This window comes from Falco naumanni, chromosome 13 (assembly GCF_017639655.2).
Source record: "Falco naumanni isolate bFalNau1 chromosome 13, bFalNau1.pat, whole genome shotgun sequence".
In the NCBI taxonomy this organism is placed as follows: Eukaryota; Metazoa; Chordata; class Aves; order Falconiformes; family Falconidae; genus Falco; species Falco naumanni.
This window is the reverse complement of record NC_054066.1, coordinates 11,756,628-11,774,770: the sequence shown is the minus strand read 5'-3', so window position 1 is coordinate 11,774,770 and position 18,143 is coordinate 11,756,628. Positions and strand designations below refer to the sequence as shown.

Here is an 18,143-nt window from a genome sequence, read left to right as displayed (position 1 = left end):
TTAACCCAATAAAATGTTACTGCACAGAAAATGCTACACATTTATTTTTTTCTAATATTTATTTTTTTCACCTGCAAACTGTAGCAAAACATGATCAGCTTTATTATGCAGACAGGTATCCCTCTAACATTAGAGATTTAGGCATGTATAAATAGAAGAGCTCTTAGGAAAGGAAAACATTTTTGAGAAATGAACAAACCTTCAATTTAACTTCATGACTTTGAATACCAATGGTTAAAATGATGTAGCTCATTCATTCCAAGAGATACAACAGCACCTTAAAGTGGCTGATCTATTTCCCAGTAACATTTTTCACATAACAATGTGTTAAAGTTACAAATACTGATATGCACAAATAGCTATTTTCTAAGAAAAATATGTACAGTACTGCAGCATAATGAATGTGGTATCTGCAATAACTTATTAGCCAATTTTAATATACATGATACCGCTACTTTTTACCTGCCAGTTCACAGGTTCAAGGATGTTACCACAGCCCTCTGTTTTGCACGTTATTACCTGGGGGGGTGTGTGTGTGATTTTCTTGGGTATTGTGGTTTTTTGGTGGTGTTTTTTTTTAACTTTTTTAAAGGTACACAATGCAGGCTTTTATTTTTACTTCGTAAAGACTTCTTTTGTGTTTAAAGCTAATATCAGTGAAACAAGACAACAGTGCAAGAGGCGCAGAGATGTTATGTGACCACATAAGAGTTCTTTTGGGTAAAGTGTCTATAAGGCTATAAGAAAGGATTGGTTGATGAGCTTCCTGTTGGAAATTGTCCTGTTGGTGCACCAGCCTGGGGGAAAATGAAAGAAAAAGACAAATATTAACAATTTTTTTTTCCATGTTGTACATCATAAATGCAGGATGTATAAAAAAGAAAACAACCTATTGGGAAATATTTCTGGTTTACGTGGCAGTTTTTTTGATGGCTCTCTGAAATCACACTACTATAAGGGCACTATATACCTCTGTTTTGATTTGAACAGCCTTATAAATGTCATGCCATCATTGTAATGAGTTGCATTTAGGAGATGGACATGCTGTCTTCCCTTATTTGAAGCAAAAGAAATAAACTGTGTCCCTAAAGAGATAACTTCTGTATGTCTGAAGAATAATTAATATCGCACACTTACCATAAAAGGGTTACTAGATACTCCAACAGCTGTAACTTGTCCAAAAGGAGTTACTACAGGCTTTCCCTGTCCAAATGCAGCAAAACCTGCTCCTTGGAAAGATAAGTGAAAAATATTAATACTAGTAACCAGTCTGCAAAGAGTTCTTTACTGCAGCTCCCACACAAAAATAAGAAGCAGCCTGGACTGCACAATCAGCAGTATTGATCCTACTTAAACACTAACAGGAATGTAAGTGTAAAAGAAATATGGCTGGGCTTCTCATTTGGTTTCAACCGTTGGGAACTAATGAATTTCCAATTTCTACATATGCACTTTTTTCAAGGTTATTTTATCATTTAAATTTAGGGAGAAAGTACTTTCCAGTTTTCTCTTGCCTGTGTTCTATGAAGTTAGAGATAGCGGTATAATCAGTTGCAGACACTCCAAAAATAAAGACGAATCAATCCTTGCATAATTCTTGCATAAAAACCCTTTAAGCCTGAGAATACTTATCATTTTAGTATCAGATTATGGTAAAATTCCAGTTATGTCATTGTACACAGCCAAGTCAGAAAACTCAACTACAGAGCCAGAACAGAATGTGGGAACACCTCATCGATATTGAGTTCATATAGAAATCAGCACACACACATTACTGCTAACTTACAGACAGATCATTTTCTCCACGTTTCTGATTTAAACAAGATTATCTAAACCGTATAGACCTACCATTTGGCTGCTGAGCAAACGCAGTCTGTTGAGGGAAAGCTGCCTGGGTTGGGAACGTGGGCTGCTGGAAGTTGCCGCTAAAACTAGTAGGAAGACTGTACGAGGCAGGAGTTCCAAATCCTGCAGGCATGCTCATGGATGCAGTACCAAATGTCGCTGCTGGTAAGCAAAAAAAATGTTCAATTTACTGCAAGAAATAACTTCTTTCATGAGACAAATTACTCTAATGCCATGTTAAGTCAAGTCTCCTAATGCCTCAGTGACCATACAAAAGTTAGGTTCAACTTCTATAGCCATGGAACTCATTTGTTAGCTTGGATCACCACCATCTAGGTGCATAATTTACTTTAGCACTTCAAAAATTAATGTAATCATTTAAAATTTACTAGATCCAGCACAGTCAGATACATTCTGAAAAGGAAGTTTTTTTACATTATGTATACTTCCCCCCAAGCTTTTCTGGTAAAAGTCCGTACACATCAGACTAGCAAGCACTTTCAGGCAGTGTCAGCCCTCCTGTTTTTCTCCTTCTGAGAAAAGCATGAAAGGATCTTCCTACTTCAAGCTGCATTACAGCAAGTTACAAGTAAAAAAAACCAACCTTAAGGGATACATGCATCCTCTCCCTCTTTATCCCATCCTTAACATCAGTTTAAAGGAAATTCTCACCATGCACATTATTTGCACACAGAGTTCCTAATGCAAACACTCTTACCACTGAGGTAAGACTTAGAACAAGAAAACCCAAACTTTTCATCTGATTCTCTGCTGAACATTTCAAGTAAAGAACACACAGCTCATATGCAATTCCACATGCCTTCAGCAAATAAGCAGGAGCACATCAAGTGCAAAAGTGTAGCAACAAAACCATTATTCAGTCTTTTGGGAGTTATTCTTGAAAGGAGAAGCATATAAAGTTTTTTGTACAAATACAGACACCAGGCATTTTATTCTAGTTAAACAATAGACAGGGCTTTTCTTTTGAAAGTTATATTTTATGCAAGTTCGATGTTTAAAAAAAATAATATATTTAATATAGCTTAATAATCACCTGAAAAATTTACCCCAAAAGTATTCAAGGGCACGACATCATACATACATGAACTGTTGACAAAGTACATGCAAAACTAATGTACTAACGTTGTTCTCAAGTTACAGTTAGCAGAGAAGCTATTCAACAAGAAAACTTGCTAAAACAGCAAACAAAAGCACAACAAAATGAGTAGTGACTTGGGTTATCCCAAAAGGCATCAAGCTACTGTCGGTACAAACCTCAAGAGTCACCCAACTCGTTAATATTGTATTGTGACCATGGAGGATATCAATAATGGTTTTGTTTTAGTGGCTTAATAGGTTTGTTTGTGTGTGCTCTTCTCACCCTTTACCAGATGCCAAATACCCACACCCACTCCATTTTAAAAAATAAGCGTTCCAAAATTCTATGTGCAGAGAACCAGATAGGTATCAATAAGCTTCTACAAGCAAGAACAATTAGCCACAAGAAACTTGATACCAAATGTGGCCACCTACCAAAATGAGCCTGAGGAAATATGTGAGAATGCATTGCTCCTGAGAGGCCTTACGGAAGCCACAAAGAGACCAGACAACGTCAAATCATTTATACACTCTTGAACAGTCATTTCTTAGTTATATATATACACACACAGCAATATACACATACCGAACAATTCATCCATATCAACCAACAATAGATTAAGCTAAGAAAACCATTAGAAATAAACACTACAAACAGATCTCCCATGTAATAAATAGAGTTCATTCAGAAAGCTTAGCATAAAAGGACAAGTTTACACCTCACACTGAAAAGGGTAGAATATTGTATTTATTTATGGTCATTAACCCTGTCTCCTAGTACATAATCAGTGTATCTGCCAAAGGGTTGGAACCTCTGCAAGCCAAGGACCACAGTTCAGAAGACAGAAGGATAAATTTGTTTGAATATGGCAACCCTAGAGAAGCTACAAGTTCTTAATGATGATCCAAAATAGCCCAGTTAGGAATTAGATTAAAATAAGGAAAAAGATATTTGGGGCATAAAATAGCTTTGTAAGTTTAACTGCCTTATATCTCAAAAGGGACTGAAAACAGAATTCATTTTAGTAGAGGATATGAATTTGATCAATTTAGTTTTAACTCAGCCTGATCAGTTTAATTCAACATACGTAAAACTTTGAGCAAAACACAACTCAATATTAGAAATGCATACACCAACAAATTTAAATCCGTTGAAGTCCAGTTAATAGATAAGAGTGCCAAAATGTAGCAGTGCCTTTGGAGAGGAAAATTAGCACAATCCAGCAGTCATCTAAATCCAAAATCAGTGTTGTAAAGAAAAGTACAAGTTTAGTTTTTTAAAAAACTGATTGAGGTTGTGTCTGGAATTATGTTTATACAGAATCCTCCCCCAGAAATTAATGTAATTCATGAGTAAAGATTATATGTAACCATATGCTTTACTGTTACAAGAGAGAAAAATAAAGAACACCACTAATGTACTGAATAAGTGGACTGGTGAGGAACTAACAGCCCAGAAGCCCTGTCTTTCCTGGTTCTAGCTCCAGCTCTTCGGTTTTGAGGGCTTTCAGGACTTTAAAGAAGTTAAAGAAGCAAGTGTAGAACCTTAGCAGCAGGGCTATCAAGACCCCCGATTTGAGAGCAATCTGCTATGAAGCATTATTCAAAGCCAAGGTTATAGTCTTGGAAGGTACCAAACTGCTAACATGCAGACTATAAGTACGTTAGGTCATATTAGAAGATCTTAAACCAGATCATTTTGACATTTTTTATGGCCACCGTTTGAAATCTTAAGATCAAGCCAGACATAGGAAAATAATGTCCTCAGCCCAATAGCTCAAAAAAAAAGTTGACGTTGATTTCTGTAATCTATCCATAAATACTGTACTCTACACCAAGCAAACACACAACATGTCAAATAGACTACAGACAGATAATACAGAAAATCTTTAAGGAACATATTACACAGCTATAAAAAAAGAATCAAAGCAAGTCTTGAAAGGAAGTTTCTCTAACAGTGTTTTTTTTCTAACCTGTTGCTCCTCGGCTATTGGTCTGGAATGGATTTGTTGAAGGTGCCACTGGGGCAACAGGGGCAGCTACAAATGGATTTGTGGAAGGTGTTGCTGAAAGATTAAAAACATTTTATTTAATAAAACCTTTTTGTAATAGCTAATCTGATTCACATTAATTTTATACAGTGACAGACAAGCATCTCAAATTACATGAAAAATTGGGAATTTATAATAAAATGCTTAATCTGAAATGCATCAGAACACTAGCACTTTTTTGCCATTCTTTAGTAACTTCTATGTCACTACAGTCAAAGTATAGTACTATCAATTAAAAATTAGTAAGATGTTTGCTTACAGTCCACAAAAGGCATCGGTAACACTTACATACCTCCAAACGGAGCAGGCACACTCGAAGATGCAGGCTGTGTCTGTGCAGTAGCAGCCACGGGTACTGTTCCAAAAGCATTGCTGAAAATAATTCACACATTCAGTGAAGTCAGAATTGCTTAACAATTAATCACAATTTGCAATTGCTGTTGGCATGTGAAAGAATAGAAAAGGAATGCTTACATGCAGTTTGCAAACTGCAGTATAATTCACTGATGCCAGGAACTTAGCCCCTGATGCCAGGGTCAGAGACTATAACTACTGCTGAGCAATGAAAAGTCACCTCCACCAGCAGCAGGAGAAAGAATACTGAACAGGGGCCACCAGCATAAAGGTTGCAAAGCAGAAGCTCTAGGGGCAGCTGCAATACCAAGCAGAACTATAACAGGCTTTTGGTATTTATTACTTCAATGATCTAAAAAAGTGGTTGGCACCATTTACATTATAAATATCTGATATTTTATTTTTTTTTGCCAGGGATGATGCTATGGTTTTCAGAATGCATGCAAATATTCTGTATAGGAAAATGTTACCATCTAACAAGTTTAGCGTGTAATGACTATAAAGGTGCAGAGAACATTCTGCTCACAGAAAACGTTCTTAATTTTATCTTACAATATCCTATCAGACAGTACTGCTATTATTTAAAACAAAGGATGCAGTTTCAGTAGTACCCCTAAACCCATTCAACATTTCCCCGTTTAGATAAGAGATAAAACCCTGTTTGAGAAACAACTTTGAGCTACTTTTCTTCATATTGCTGAAGTCAGTGTAGAAAGTCAGCTACTTCTAACAAAGTACCTGCTAACATTACTGGTGGAAGTATATGCGTTACTAGAGGTTGCTGTGGAGCTGAACACGCTGTCTAATTCTGCTAGAGCTGCATACTTGTCTGAAGATGCACTTGACTGATTTGGGGCTGACAACGCAGGACCTGCTGACGCTGACACTACTGTACTGAAGCCACTTCCTTGCTCACTACCACCTAGAAAGAAAGAAACCAGATTAAAAGTGATGAAGATGGTTTCATTTTCTGCCCTGTCAACTTCGAGAACTAAATGGAAGTTCATAGACAGTTTAAGTTTCAGACTAAAAAATTAAATATGTATAAGGCATAGAGGCAAGTGTTTAACAAGTCATTTGCTATTAGCAAAGCGTCATGTTTCTATAGATATTAAGCAGCAAAGAGCCTCTGGTTTCCCTGGAAACTAATGACTCAATACTACCATCATCTTCAACAAAATCTAACAAAACACTGCCAAATAATCTGTTTCAGAACGAAGTTCCACATGACAAGCCAACACGAGTTTTTATATACCATTTGAGAAGGAAAAAGTTACAACACAACTAGGTGTTTTTCCCCTTCACTTAAAAATCCAACCAAATCCAAGTATCACTGCCACTGCTTCGTAAAAAAATAAAGCCGAACCTTTTTGTGACAGAGGTTAAGAAAGCTACTCTGCAGTTCTCTGCAACTGTAGCTTTTCATTCAAGAGCCTTTGCTATAGGTTTATATAAAATCCATGGTTATATCTTTATGTATGTTTTCACTGTTGCAATAATAATTATTTAGATATTTCCACTCAAGTTATTTATCTTGATAGGAAGTACGTTCCCAAAAAACCAGTCTTCCGATATCCTTTTGGAGTCACGTTAGTCTTAAAACTTACACATTAAGGGTACACAGACATGAAATTCTACTGATAAAGAAAGGACATTTTGAAATACGGTTACTATTCTGACAAGGACAGCCACCCTCATGGTAAGCACACACATGTATAATAAGCACGTCAAAGAATAAAGTTTAATACCTTGCCCTGCACTGAAGATATTATCTAAATTAGCAAGAGCTGCATATTTGTCAGCTGACTGGAGATTCAGTTTATTCACTGCAGCTTTACTGGCTGCAGTTGCTGTTGTGTTGCTCTGAGAAGCATTGAAGGCTCCAAAATCAGCACTGGAGGATTTGGGGAAGTTATCAAAGTGAGCAAAGTTAGCATTCACTGATCCAGCACTTCCACCTGTAACAAATCAAGTTAAACATAATCAACACTCCAACACTAGAGAAAGTCTCTCCAACTCTAACTGACAGCACAATAATCCCACCTCTTTGCGGTCACATGAGGCAACATGTTCCCCATCCCACATGTTTAAGACTTTTTCTCAATTCCTTCAAAGTTACATTGGGTCATCAGAAAAAACACTTTTTAAAATATTTTTCAATCTGCAGATGAGGGACAAAAAACCCCCAACACCCAAGCTTCAACAGCTTAAGTCAGTCATAATTTGATCTTGAGAAACTGTATGTTATTTATTAGTTCCTAAAGTAATTCCAACAATAATATTTCGCTAAGAAAATCAGCATTTGTCTGAATCTTTAATATTTAAAATACAGAAGCTTCATTTCCCTGCCATGTCTAAGTAAAAGCCACCATGTGCATTTACTTAATGGTACAATGTTTAACCATTTCAGATGTCAGTCATCATTCTATGCAAAAAACAGTGCTTAGAAGTCCAAGAGTAACATGGTTTCATGCCAAGATCTGGAGAGATAGTTTTGTTCTTTGTTCTCAGATTTTTAGACTACATCCAATCAGGGAAGAGGTGAGGGGGAAGACAACACAGCTTTTTGTACCAGTCTCCACTGACGTCAGAGATACATAAATCAGTTTTAAAAATCTGACTTTGGTCCACACAACTGAACTTCAGTTCAAATATGAAACCACAAGCTTCCATCTCTTCAGTGTTCAGACAATTTTATCTAGGTAGGTCACGTACTTAATGGAACAACTCATTTAAATTTAAGTGTATCACATAACAGTTGCTTGAGGATTCCACTCAGACTACAGAACACACAACTTTCTAATAGCATAATCAACAAGTTAAAATATATGCAACAGTAGGAATGAAAACGCTATACTACAATGGCACAAAATGAAGCAAGCCGAGTTTTCCACTGTGTGGAACTTACTGTGTACAGCCTGGAGAGGAAAAGCTGAAGTAAATTCACCAAAACTGCAGCTAGATGAAAGCGTTCTGAACGCTGGACAGCCAGAAATTGTGTGTGGGTTAAAGTTAACATAAGAAGGGAGAAAGAAAATTTGAAAAAAAAGTTTAAAACAACACCACACTCAAAAGAAAAAAAAAAAAGGAAAAGAAAGTCAGTCAGCCAAAGATCTAGACAAACAGCAAGTGTAAGCTCAAGCAGAAGTTCTAAAGCATGATCAAATTAAAGGAAAGCAAAATAAATCTTAACAATAGGCTCTACACATGAAGCCAAACATACTGAAGTGTGTGCATATGTTATACATACGCATAGACATACTTTTTTGGTACTGTGACGTGCTTTTGGGTCTACTGAAACACTTCTCTCACAAGACAGTCAATTCAATATTTATCAAAAGCAGTATGGTTTAGTCTTTTCATAGTTATTTCAGGTGTAGAGCTAACAAACACATAGTGCCATAAATCAGACTTCTGAGTAGCATTAGGAAGAAAAAAAAAATCAACACCAAACAGAAGGAATTCATTTTGAGTTTCCCCAGAGCTTCAGGTGGCTTGATTGCATTAAAGCAGGCAGATGCAAGAAATGAATTCAACTCGAGTACCTTCCAACATAAAGGTAAGGATTATTTTAATTAAGCATTAATCAAAAGTGCTAGGAGTTCTACCTGTATTTTGGGGCTGAAAAGAAGACTGACTTGCTGTGGGGAAACCTCCAAAATTACTCGAGCCACTAGACTGTCCAAATGCATCAAAGTTTGCAAAACCTGCATTTGCAGAGTTCTGTGCTGTAAATCGCAAAGGAACAAAACATGTTAATGGATATGGGAAATAAACACAAAAACAGATGTATTATCTGAACTCATGGTCATGATAGCCTCCGAGGGTTATGTTCCTGCCCTGTAATTTCTTTCTACATGAAAAGTCATACATTATATTCTACAATTGAAAGCTGCTTTTGAACAGGTTTTCACACATCACCTTCACAGACCTGCACCCGTTAATGCTACCTCTCTCCTCCTACACTTGCTACTGCTCACAACTGCGTGACATCAAGTCCACTTCAGTTTAACCCAGAGTGTCTGCAGTGGTGGCTGATCAGGGAAAAAGAGCCAAGAAGTACAGAATCCCAGATGTATACCTGTAGAGCCCAAACCAGGTAATCATTCTAAATGCTGGTTTCCAGAACTAGAATTCGTGGACTACCCAAACATTTCTTGCAACATACTGACAGTTCGAATTTCTCATACACAAAGTGCTTCTTCCTTGGGTGAATGTAGTTTGGCACCACTTTAAAAGTTTTGGCTAGGTTTATAAATTCATTTCACTGGAAAATTCGGTTTTCAAAGAACTAATAAATCAGAGTACAGAAGTACAGAAAATCAATACCAATGTCAAGAAGATAGCATTCAGAGTGTATCCACAAAATAAAATCCAAGGAAATTTCAAATAGAATGCCAGTTTTCGCCTTCCTTCATGCCATACTATAGGAGAAAATAAAAATTAACACCCATCTAATTTCAAACAGCTGGACATTCAAGCATCTATGGATTCAACAGGAATTGTGTACCTAACAGATAAACTCCACAGAAAGTCTTAAACACTATTATAAGCAAGTATTAAGGAAAAAAAATGTTTTTAATCAAATGCAAACCAACCCCAATATACAGCTAACTTGAGTTACTATCTAAAGAAAGCCCACAAAACATCCTCTAGAAAAACAGATGGCAATACATTATATTTTTGGGTCCGGAGTAGTCTGTTCTGGAGGGATTTTTGCAGATTAAGTATATACAAAAACAATAAATTACGCTGACTGTTTAAGTACAGTTACTTAATAGTCAAATAATGCTAATAAAGAGTTGTATTTCACTTAATTTCTATTTTAAAAGCATCTGTGCTACAGATTTATAAATCAAAAGAACATTTTACACAAACTACCATCTTCCACAATGCTGCTAATGTAAATGAAAGTGCAAGTATTTCCCTTCACAGGGGATACAGGGAGAGAAGGTGAGGTCTGACTATACTTGGTACCACTTTTTATCAGAAGTATATCACGCATATTGGGTTTACGTGGCACTGTTTTGGTAGCAGGGGGCTGCAGGGGTGGCCTCTGCGAGAAGAGATCAGAAGCTGCCCCCCTTTCTGCCAGCCAGTTTCAGATGGCTCCAAACCAGACCTGCCACTGCCCAAAGCTGAGCCCACCAGCAGTGCTGGCGGCACCTCTGCGGTAACGTGTTTAAGAAAGGGTAAAAACAACATGGTGCAGCAGGTGTGAGATGAGGCCAAAAAACATGAAACACCACTGCAGACAGCAAGAAGAGGGAGGGGGAAGAGGTGCTCCAGGTACTGGAGCAGAGACTCCCCTCCAGCCCACAGAGAAGACCACGGTGAAGACTATTGCTGTCCTCCTGCAGCCCACAGAGGACCACAGTGGAACAGATACCCACACTGCAGCCGATGGAGGACCCCACACCAGAGCAAGCAGAGATGCCCTGAGGGAAGCTGGAGCTCGCAGACAGCTCACACTGGAGCAGGGTCCAGGCAGGAGCTGCGGCTAATGGAGAGGAGCCCATGCAGAAGCAGGTCTTCTGGCAGAAGCCGTGACCCTGTGGGGGCCCCCACCAGAGCAATGCACACCTGAAGGGCTGTAGCCCACGGGAAGGGCCCACACTGAAGCTTGTGAAGGACTGTATCCCACTTGGGGGGGAAGACATCCCACAGCGGAGCAGGGGAACAGCATGAGGAGGAAGAAGTGGTACAGAAGATTATAAACTGACGGCAACCTGCATTCCCCATCCCCCTCAAAGGCAGGAGGGACAAGAGTCAGGAGTGAAATTGAGCCTGGAAAGAAGGGCTGAAAGTGGTTTTAGGTTCTTTTTTATTTATTTTTCACTATCTTACTCTATTATTAATTGGCAAATTAATCTTCCCACAAGTCGAGCCTATTTTGCCAATGACTAACTGGCAAGCGATCTCCCAGTCCTTATCTTGACTCACAAGCTTTTTCTTCGTATTTTCTCCTCCCATCCTGCTGAGGAGGGGGAGCGAGAGCACAGCTTGGTGGACACTGGGCAGCCAGCCAAGGTCAACCCACCACAGCACCAGAGTCAACAAGTGGGTGCAGGGAGGGAAATCAATGAAAAAGCAAGGTCTTGGGCTGTTCTAAAACTTTCACCTTTAAAAGTGCACAAGGAGAAAAAGCTGACACAAACAGAATAGTTGCTATTATCATAGCATCTGTATCCGTTCAAACAGCATTCTACAGACTTCAGCTCCCAGTTCTACAGTTTGCTTTTTCATTTGTTTTCTTTTTAAACCAGTAGCTTCAAGAGGAATCAATAATGCAAGGTGCAATCAAATTCTTAAAACTAAGTGATGCTTTTATCCCTATGTATCGACTTCATAGAAGCTGCTGAGAGGCCGATGTTTGTTGACATTTATGTACTTAATCCTATTCAGTCACTCCTAGACTTGTGCTAAATTTTTTTGTTTTAACCACTCACACAAACAGAATACTCTGTCAAGACTCTGAAATGAAGTATCTTTTGGATCTAGATTAAAAACTGGAACATATTATATTATAGGCCAGTTTTACAATTTTATTGCATCAGCTGACACAAAGTTTGCAAATGCGCCCATGTTAAAACAGTAGAGCTGTAAAGACTCTTCTGCAGAGCATTCAGATGTTAATCTTGCTTTATTTTATGTGGTAAGGTTTAAACCCATGTAAAAATAGCACAAAGGTAAAGACCAGGTAAGACTTGTACTTTCCTGTACCTGAAGAACAGGTAGATCGGCAATTCCAAAATTCAGATACCCACACAGAAACCCAAGAACAACCCTAAGTAAGTTAATGAACTGCAGTGGATTACAAATTGACATAGATTTACAACTGCTGTGGTGACTGCAGATCAACGAGGCAGTACAAAAGCTATCTGGCTGAAGCTAGCTCAAGTATGACAGCACCAGTCATGGCAACACAAGCTGCCCCCTACAATCTTTGCATAGTTTCTTCTGTGAGGTTTGCACTACTTAGTGTGGAATAAAGGCATGAAATATTCTAAAACCAAAAAAACCCAAAACCAAATAAAGTCCACATATATTCAATTACAAAACTGAAAATAGTTCTCTAGAAGACAATGCTATGCTGTACTATTTTTCTTCCGAGTAAAGCCTCTTTTCCCTTGTTATCTGTGATAGAATTTTGTTCTGCTTTTTTAAAGTCTTTCGCGCAGGTCTCCTACTCCATTAGTTTATAGAAAGTATACACGCCAAAATTTTTTCTTTTTTGTTGCTATTACCAGTCAGTAAACTTCAGAGAACAGTTATCTACCAACATCTTCAAAATCTCATCATTTTGCAGAAGTTATGGAACTTTGTAAGTTAAATACAGAGTAAACATAAGGTCAGCACATCTCCCCTTCCACATGCAATAGTGTCCAGAGCCAGCTTAGCACATTAGAAAACTCAGGAAAAAAAAAAGGAACATATAAGCAGTTATGCGCTTCCTGCATAATTTTCAAGCTTTACATCTACACTTTACAGATCACGGCACAAGTTTTAGTATTTTCCTATCAGCCGCTGCACTCAGTTGTGCCTTAATTGCAGAAACAGTAACTCATATCAAAAGACCTTAAATCTGCTGGTGCTTTTTAATTATTTCTTTAGTTAACCATAACGTACATAATGGTAAAGAGAAGAGTCCATCCCCTGGCAGGCATAGCTAAAACCAAGCCCTAAAACAGGAACACTGGACCATAAACTTTGAGAAAGGAGTGCTGGACTAAGTAAGTGTTCTTCCACCCTCTGCTGTAGCGTGGGATTAGTAACAAGAGTTATGTACTTATAGAGCTCTCAGATGCTCATTTAAAATCATTTTCGCCAAAGCCGGTGGAATGATCAACCCTCCCTGTGTTCCAAAGGGCAGAGTCTGTAACATTTCATTATTAGTTTCAGTTAACACTACCCTGTGGTTACTGCACACGTAACAAGCCTTACAAGTTTTTTACTCCAGCAAGTCAGAAAACTGTTTCAGATAAACCAGTCTGCAATACACATTCAGCTATCATGCTCAGCATTAGATTTTTGTCTTTTAGAAACTGATTTACCAGCCCTGAAACTGTTATGGGTTCTAAAACTTACGGAGTCATGGGAATGAGCACAATATTTAATTACTGAAACAGAAAACTAGTCAGTACAGCTGAGTATTCCTCTCAGTTTTGATTTTCAGCACTGATTTCAAACAGAAATTATCACTCTTTCATAACATTGTATTTATTTTGGAATATTCATATTTCTCTTTATCCTTTTAAAGGTTGCCCAGCAGAAATGCAGTAAAATTTTACCTAGATTTGGAACACAGCATTGGAATACTGCTTTAACAGAATTTTCATATCCCAAAACCCAGTAATTAAGTGTATATAAGCACAGCATCATTCAGCAACAAGTTTGGAAAGAGTTAAGAATTAAATATCTGCAGCCTCTTCAGTAACACTGTACAACATTGGCTAGTCAGCACAAGTTCTCCCAGATAAATATACTACAAAAAAGATGATTAACAAAATCTTATATTAAGGATTTTATAAAATACACTGCAACAGTAATTCATATTCTGTATTACTGAGTTCAACCAACTTTCACAACTATTTTTTTTTAAAGTTAACTTTGAGAAATCCTTGATACTTTGCTCAGTTCCTTAGGTGTGCCTTAAGCTCCTTCCATCAAACCTCCTCTCGGCTGTTAACAATTTCAGGACCGATTTGCAAGAAACATGTCTTACTCTTGTTGGCTTAGCAGCATCACAGATTCCTTCAGAAAAACTAGATGAAAAGCCCATTCAGACAAGGCAGGCAAAGGTACTTTCCCACAATTACAATGCAAGTTAGCAACATACTTCGGTGACCACAGAATCAAATTTTTCTTTAGGATAAACTTCTATGGCTCAAGAACTTTGGCTGAAAATAAACCCTGAGGGCTCAATATGTTTTACTGAAGTCATTCTTTAAGAATTCAAGGCCCACCCCCATCCTCAGTCAATACATATGCTCAAAGCTTGTTTATTCTTCCTGGAACTACAGAATACTACACGAGTAGTATTCAGTTTTCAAATACACACAGACAAAAGAGGAGGTCATTCTTTAAACTGAGGAAGCCTTTGGTTTTCTTTTGACAAATTGACAGTTATTGTCAATGCATTTGAACTCCCTTGAATAAAGAATCTGTATCTGCTTTCTTTCTGAATGTTCTTCCTAATAATTTTCAGAAATAAAATTGACGGTCTAATATCAGCTTCTCCCCGAACTCTGTTACTCATCCTCTCACTCTCTCACCCAGAAAATTGAAAGTTCTAGTAGTAGGCAGAAACAGTCTAATAATACATGTCATTGAAAATAGCTACAGCAACTCCCACCTCAAAAAGCAGGATTAGCAGCCTTTGTGTCTTCAACCTTTCTTGATAAACATCTAAAGGAAATCTTGTGCAATACAACACTCAAGGCACAGCAATTACATATGCTTCATGAAGTTTAGCGTAAAATCAAAAATTAAAACTACATTTTATACATTTAAAAGGGACGGGGATACACTGTTCAGAATACTTACCTGTATGACTGTTGAAGTGTGCAAAATTAGCAAAATTTGCTGTAGCAGTTGACTGAGGAGCAGCAGCAGCAAAGATATCTGAGCCAAGGTCACTGAGGAGGTCAAATTGTTTCTTTTCTTGTTGCTGCTGTCCTTGAGATCGAACTACAACAGGAGACTACAAGCAACATTTCAATTAGCCAATACAAAAAAAAGCTGATATTTTACCAAACTGACTTTTGCGAAATACTAGAAGGACAGACTAAGCATATTTCTTTAACAAGCCATTTACTGCTGAAGTTTAAGGTGCTGTACACAGCACAGACCTTCTTCCCATAGTATGAGAAGGATCTATTTATGCTACTATGGTGGCATACTACTCTGCAGTAGATTTCCATGGATTAATAGGGCCTAGAAGAATACAGGAGCAGCATATAACCAACTTCAAAATTATGTAATTAAGACTGCAAATACAAGCAATAAAACTTAATTTTACAAGTCAGAAAATAGTTATTCACTGCATTTTAAGAAAGTCTTTAGAATTCAGTATAGGGAGAGAAAAACTGAAGAATTTCATAGCAAGGCTGCAAGCTACAGATTTCTACTGTGAGTCTCGAGAGGTCCATTCAAGAGTTGCCTGTATCATAAAGGTAAAAGAATTGTCTTCCCTCCAAAATTTAAGTACATAGTATTGTTTGGCTTTACATAAAAGCACGCAGACACTCCCGAAAAGCCACCTGATAAAGACAGGTACAGAATGCATTGGAAGTAATACAGAACATGCATGCTTTTCATGCACATATTGACTACTAATCTTATGGTTAACAGTATCAGCCGTTTTACTGTTTTTGAATAAAAAACCAAACATGAAAATACATCACATTAAGTCCAAACTGTAGAGATATTTAAGCAAAAGACAATCATATTTAAACTTTTCAATCGCACTGGAAAATTCTGCTTATCGAAAATAACCACGTTAAAAAATCAGTTTGAACAGAAACAAGCTTAATTTAGGATCTGGTCTGCAGACCGTGTGCTTCAACAAAATACGTAACAAAGTTGTCTTTAGTGGTCATGTTATTAAGCAACAGTTGTTATTGCAAGAATTCTTGTACCACTAAAAAAGTACAGCTGAACAGTTCTGTGCTCTTCAGCTCTGTCATTACTCACTTGGCTAGGTGTGCCCTTGTTTAAGTGCAGTGTGGGTGCAGCTTCTCCCAAGAGAGATTTGAGTGGCTTCACCTCAGGTGTGCTGCTTGTACTACTAGCAGAAGACCCCGATATGGATGCGTGAACTGACGCCACCACCTTTGCTTGCTCTGGAGGAACATACCTACATTCAAAAAGAGCCATGTTTTTTACAAGTTCAACATGAAAAGTTCTGCTCAACATTCATACAACTAAAGTGGGAGAACTAGCAGATCTCAGCTTTGCTATTTTAACCACTGACCCTGAAACAAATTCTACCAGTAGTTTGCAAAATACCCATTTAAATGCCAGATATTATTTTAAATGGACTAGAACTCCCAAGTCATCAATATTTTATAGCACTTATTAAATGCAAACTTCCACCTCCTAATAAAAGCCTGCAAAACTTTTACTTTACACTGTTGTTGACATCCCCTTAAGCCATTTCTGTTCCATCGATATGAACTACACATTGAGAAGCTTCTTTATTTGTCTTCTCCGCTTCCTGTGGGAGCTCTGAATAAAGTCCAGAAATCATTTTACACTACAGAGCTGTGCAATCTAGTCCAAAGAGCACACAGGAAGGAAAGCACACTCAAAAACATGAGGCTAACAGTGCATCTTCACTTCTTGTCATACAGGCAATCTTCATAATTGTAAAGCTATCTTACCATCTTTTCTTTTCGTATTTCTCCTGTAGAAATTCCTTTACTTTCTGTGGATCCCTGAAGTCTGGAATTGCTGATGATCTATCATCAAATAGGCCTAGCCAAATCTGTTTGCACACCTTATAAAAAAAATCACCATGGATTAATCAGAGAAAATACCTTAATTCAAAATCCTATTTAAGTTTCCAATTGTTAATACATCAAACCATTACAAAGCGCGTGGTTGTACATTTTTTGTTCCAGACTGAACCGCTTTAACAACTGACTGGTGCACCATGTACTGGTCTAAATACTTAGAAGTTGAAAGACCATCTGTCACAGCAGGGCAAGCAAATCCTAGTATCTGATTTCACCATCAAATACAGCTTTTACAAAATATTTATTGTATGTACATAAGAGGGGGAAAAGCACCCGATTTCTACTTATGATCTTTAAGACTCTTTTCCTTCACCTAATTCTACACACTGCTTACTTGTACTTTGGCATTTCAACAGATTCCATACGCCTTAAAGCCCCAGGTGGTAGTTTTTAAGGATTCGAGGTTTAGTATTTATACTTAAAATTACTATTTGAGTATAAGAATTTTTTTTAAAAAACAGCCTTTCATTACCACGATGCAGCTTCTGTGGTATCACATACATTTAATTTGAGTGAGGGTATGGAAGAAAGGGGAAAGAATACTCTTGCTCTGCTCTAGTTTTCTAATTGTAGTTGTGCGTGAGCAAAAGTTGAACCAGTTGCAAAATTTTCATTACGTTCAGCCTCAATTCCTGACCAAAACTAGAGGAAAGATTACTGTTCTCAAAGCTAAACAAAACACAGGAGGTGTCACACTTAAAATGTTTTCTTTAAGCACTTAAGACTGCTCTGCAAGTAACCCGAATATGCACCCACAACATTAGCTGCCCTCTAAAAACAAACTCGTACCATTCTAGAACAGGTTTCTTCCAGAGGAGTCAAAAAAGCTTGTTATGATGCATACATTTTCTTCCCACACCTTTTCTGAAATAGTCCTGACCATGCCTCTCACATGCCTCCTACAAATGTTGCTCTCTATCCCTCCAATAGTGTCAGGTTTTCAGTGTTGTCCCCCATGACCTTCAGAGGAAGCATATGTTTTATCTAACAAGCAAGAGCTGTATAAACAGATTGCCCTGAAAGCTGGCAAATCAAGGTAGAAGCTGGAATACTTCCACTACATCTTCTCCAGAGATGTTTTCTTCTTTACCTGACCAGCTAACTTCACCAAAATTGTAGCAACTTAGCATCTTCAGAAACTCTAGTTATCAAATGTGATCAATCTCATAGGTCATTTCAAAGTTTGCTTAGGATCTGAGAGATTAGAAAGCATAAGTATGCATTTCATACTTGAGGTCTTGATTTTATATAGCCTATTTTCATGTCCAATACTCTA

At 37.7% G+C, this 18,143-nt stretch overlaps 1 protein-coding gene across 7 annotated transcripts in view; it reads right to left on the bottom strand.

The window, feature by feature from the left end:
- Window positions 1-40: 40 nt before the first annotated feature.
- Window positions 41-18,143, bottom strand: part of AGFG1 (ArfGAP with FG repeats 1) — a 36,748-nt gene continuing 18,645 nt past the window's right edge. The window contains exons 3-15 of one of the 7 annotated variants that reach the window (XM_040612495.1): window positions 16,733-16,848; window positions 16,044-16,206; window positions 14,895-15,051; window positions 8,957-9,076; window positions 8,257-8,328; window positions 7,097-7,306; window positions 6,174-6,270; window positions 5,287-5,366; window positions 4,917-5,009; window positions 3,379-3,426; window positions 1,849-2,007; window positions 1,138-1,229; window positions 41-797 (exon numbers count right to left, since the gene is read on the bottom strand). In XM_040612495.1, the coding sequence (XP_040468429.1) occupies window positions 738-797; window positions 1,138-1,229; window positions 1,849-2,007; window positions 3,379-3,426; window positions 4,917-5,009; window positions 5,287-5,366; window positions 6,174-6,270; window positions 7,097-7,306; window positions 8,257-8,328; window positions 8,957-9,076; window positions 14,895-15,051; window positions 16,044-16,206; window positions 16,733-16,848 (1,467 nt within the window). In that variant the 3' untranslated portion in view covers window positions 41-737. Of the gene's footprint in view, window positions 798-1,137; window positions 1,230-1,848; window positions 2,008-3,378; window positions 3,427-4,916; window positions 5,010-5,286; window positions 5,367-6,086; window positions 6,271-7,096; window positions 7,307-8,256; window positions 8,329-8,956; window positions 9,077-14,894; window positions 15,052-16,043; window positions 16,207-16,732; window positions 16,849-18,143 lie in introns of all 7 variants that reach the window. The other 6 variants (XM_040612492.1, XM_040612494.1, XM_040612493.1 and 3 more) reach the window with 6 other exon arrangements.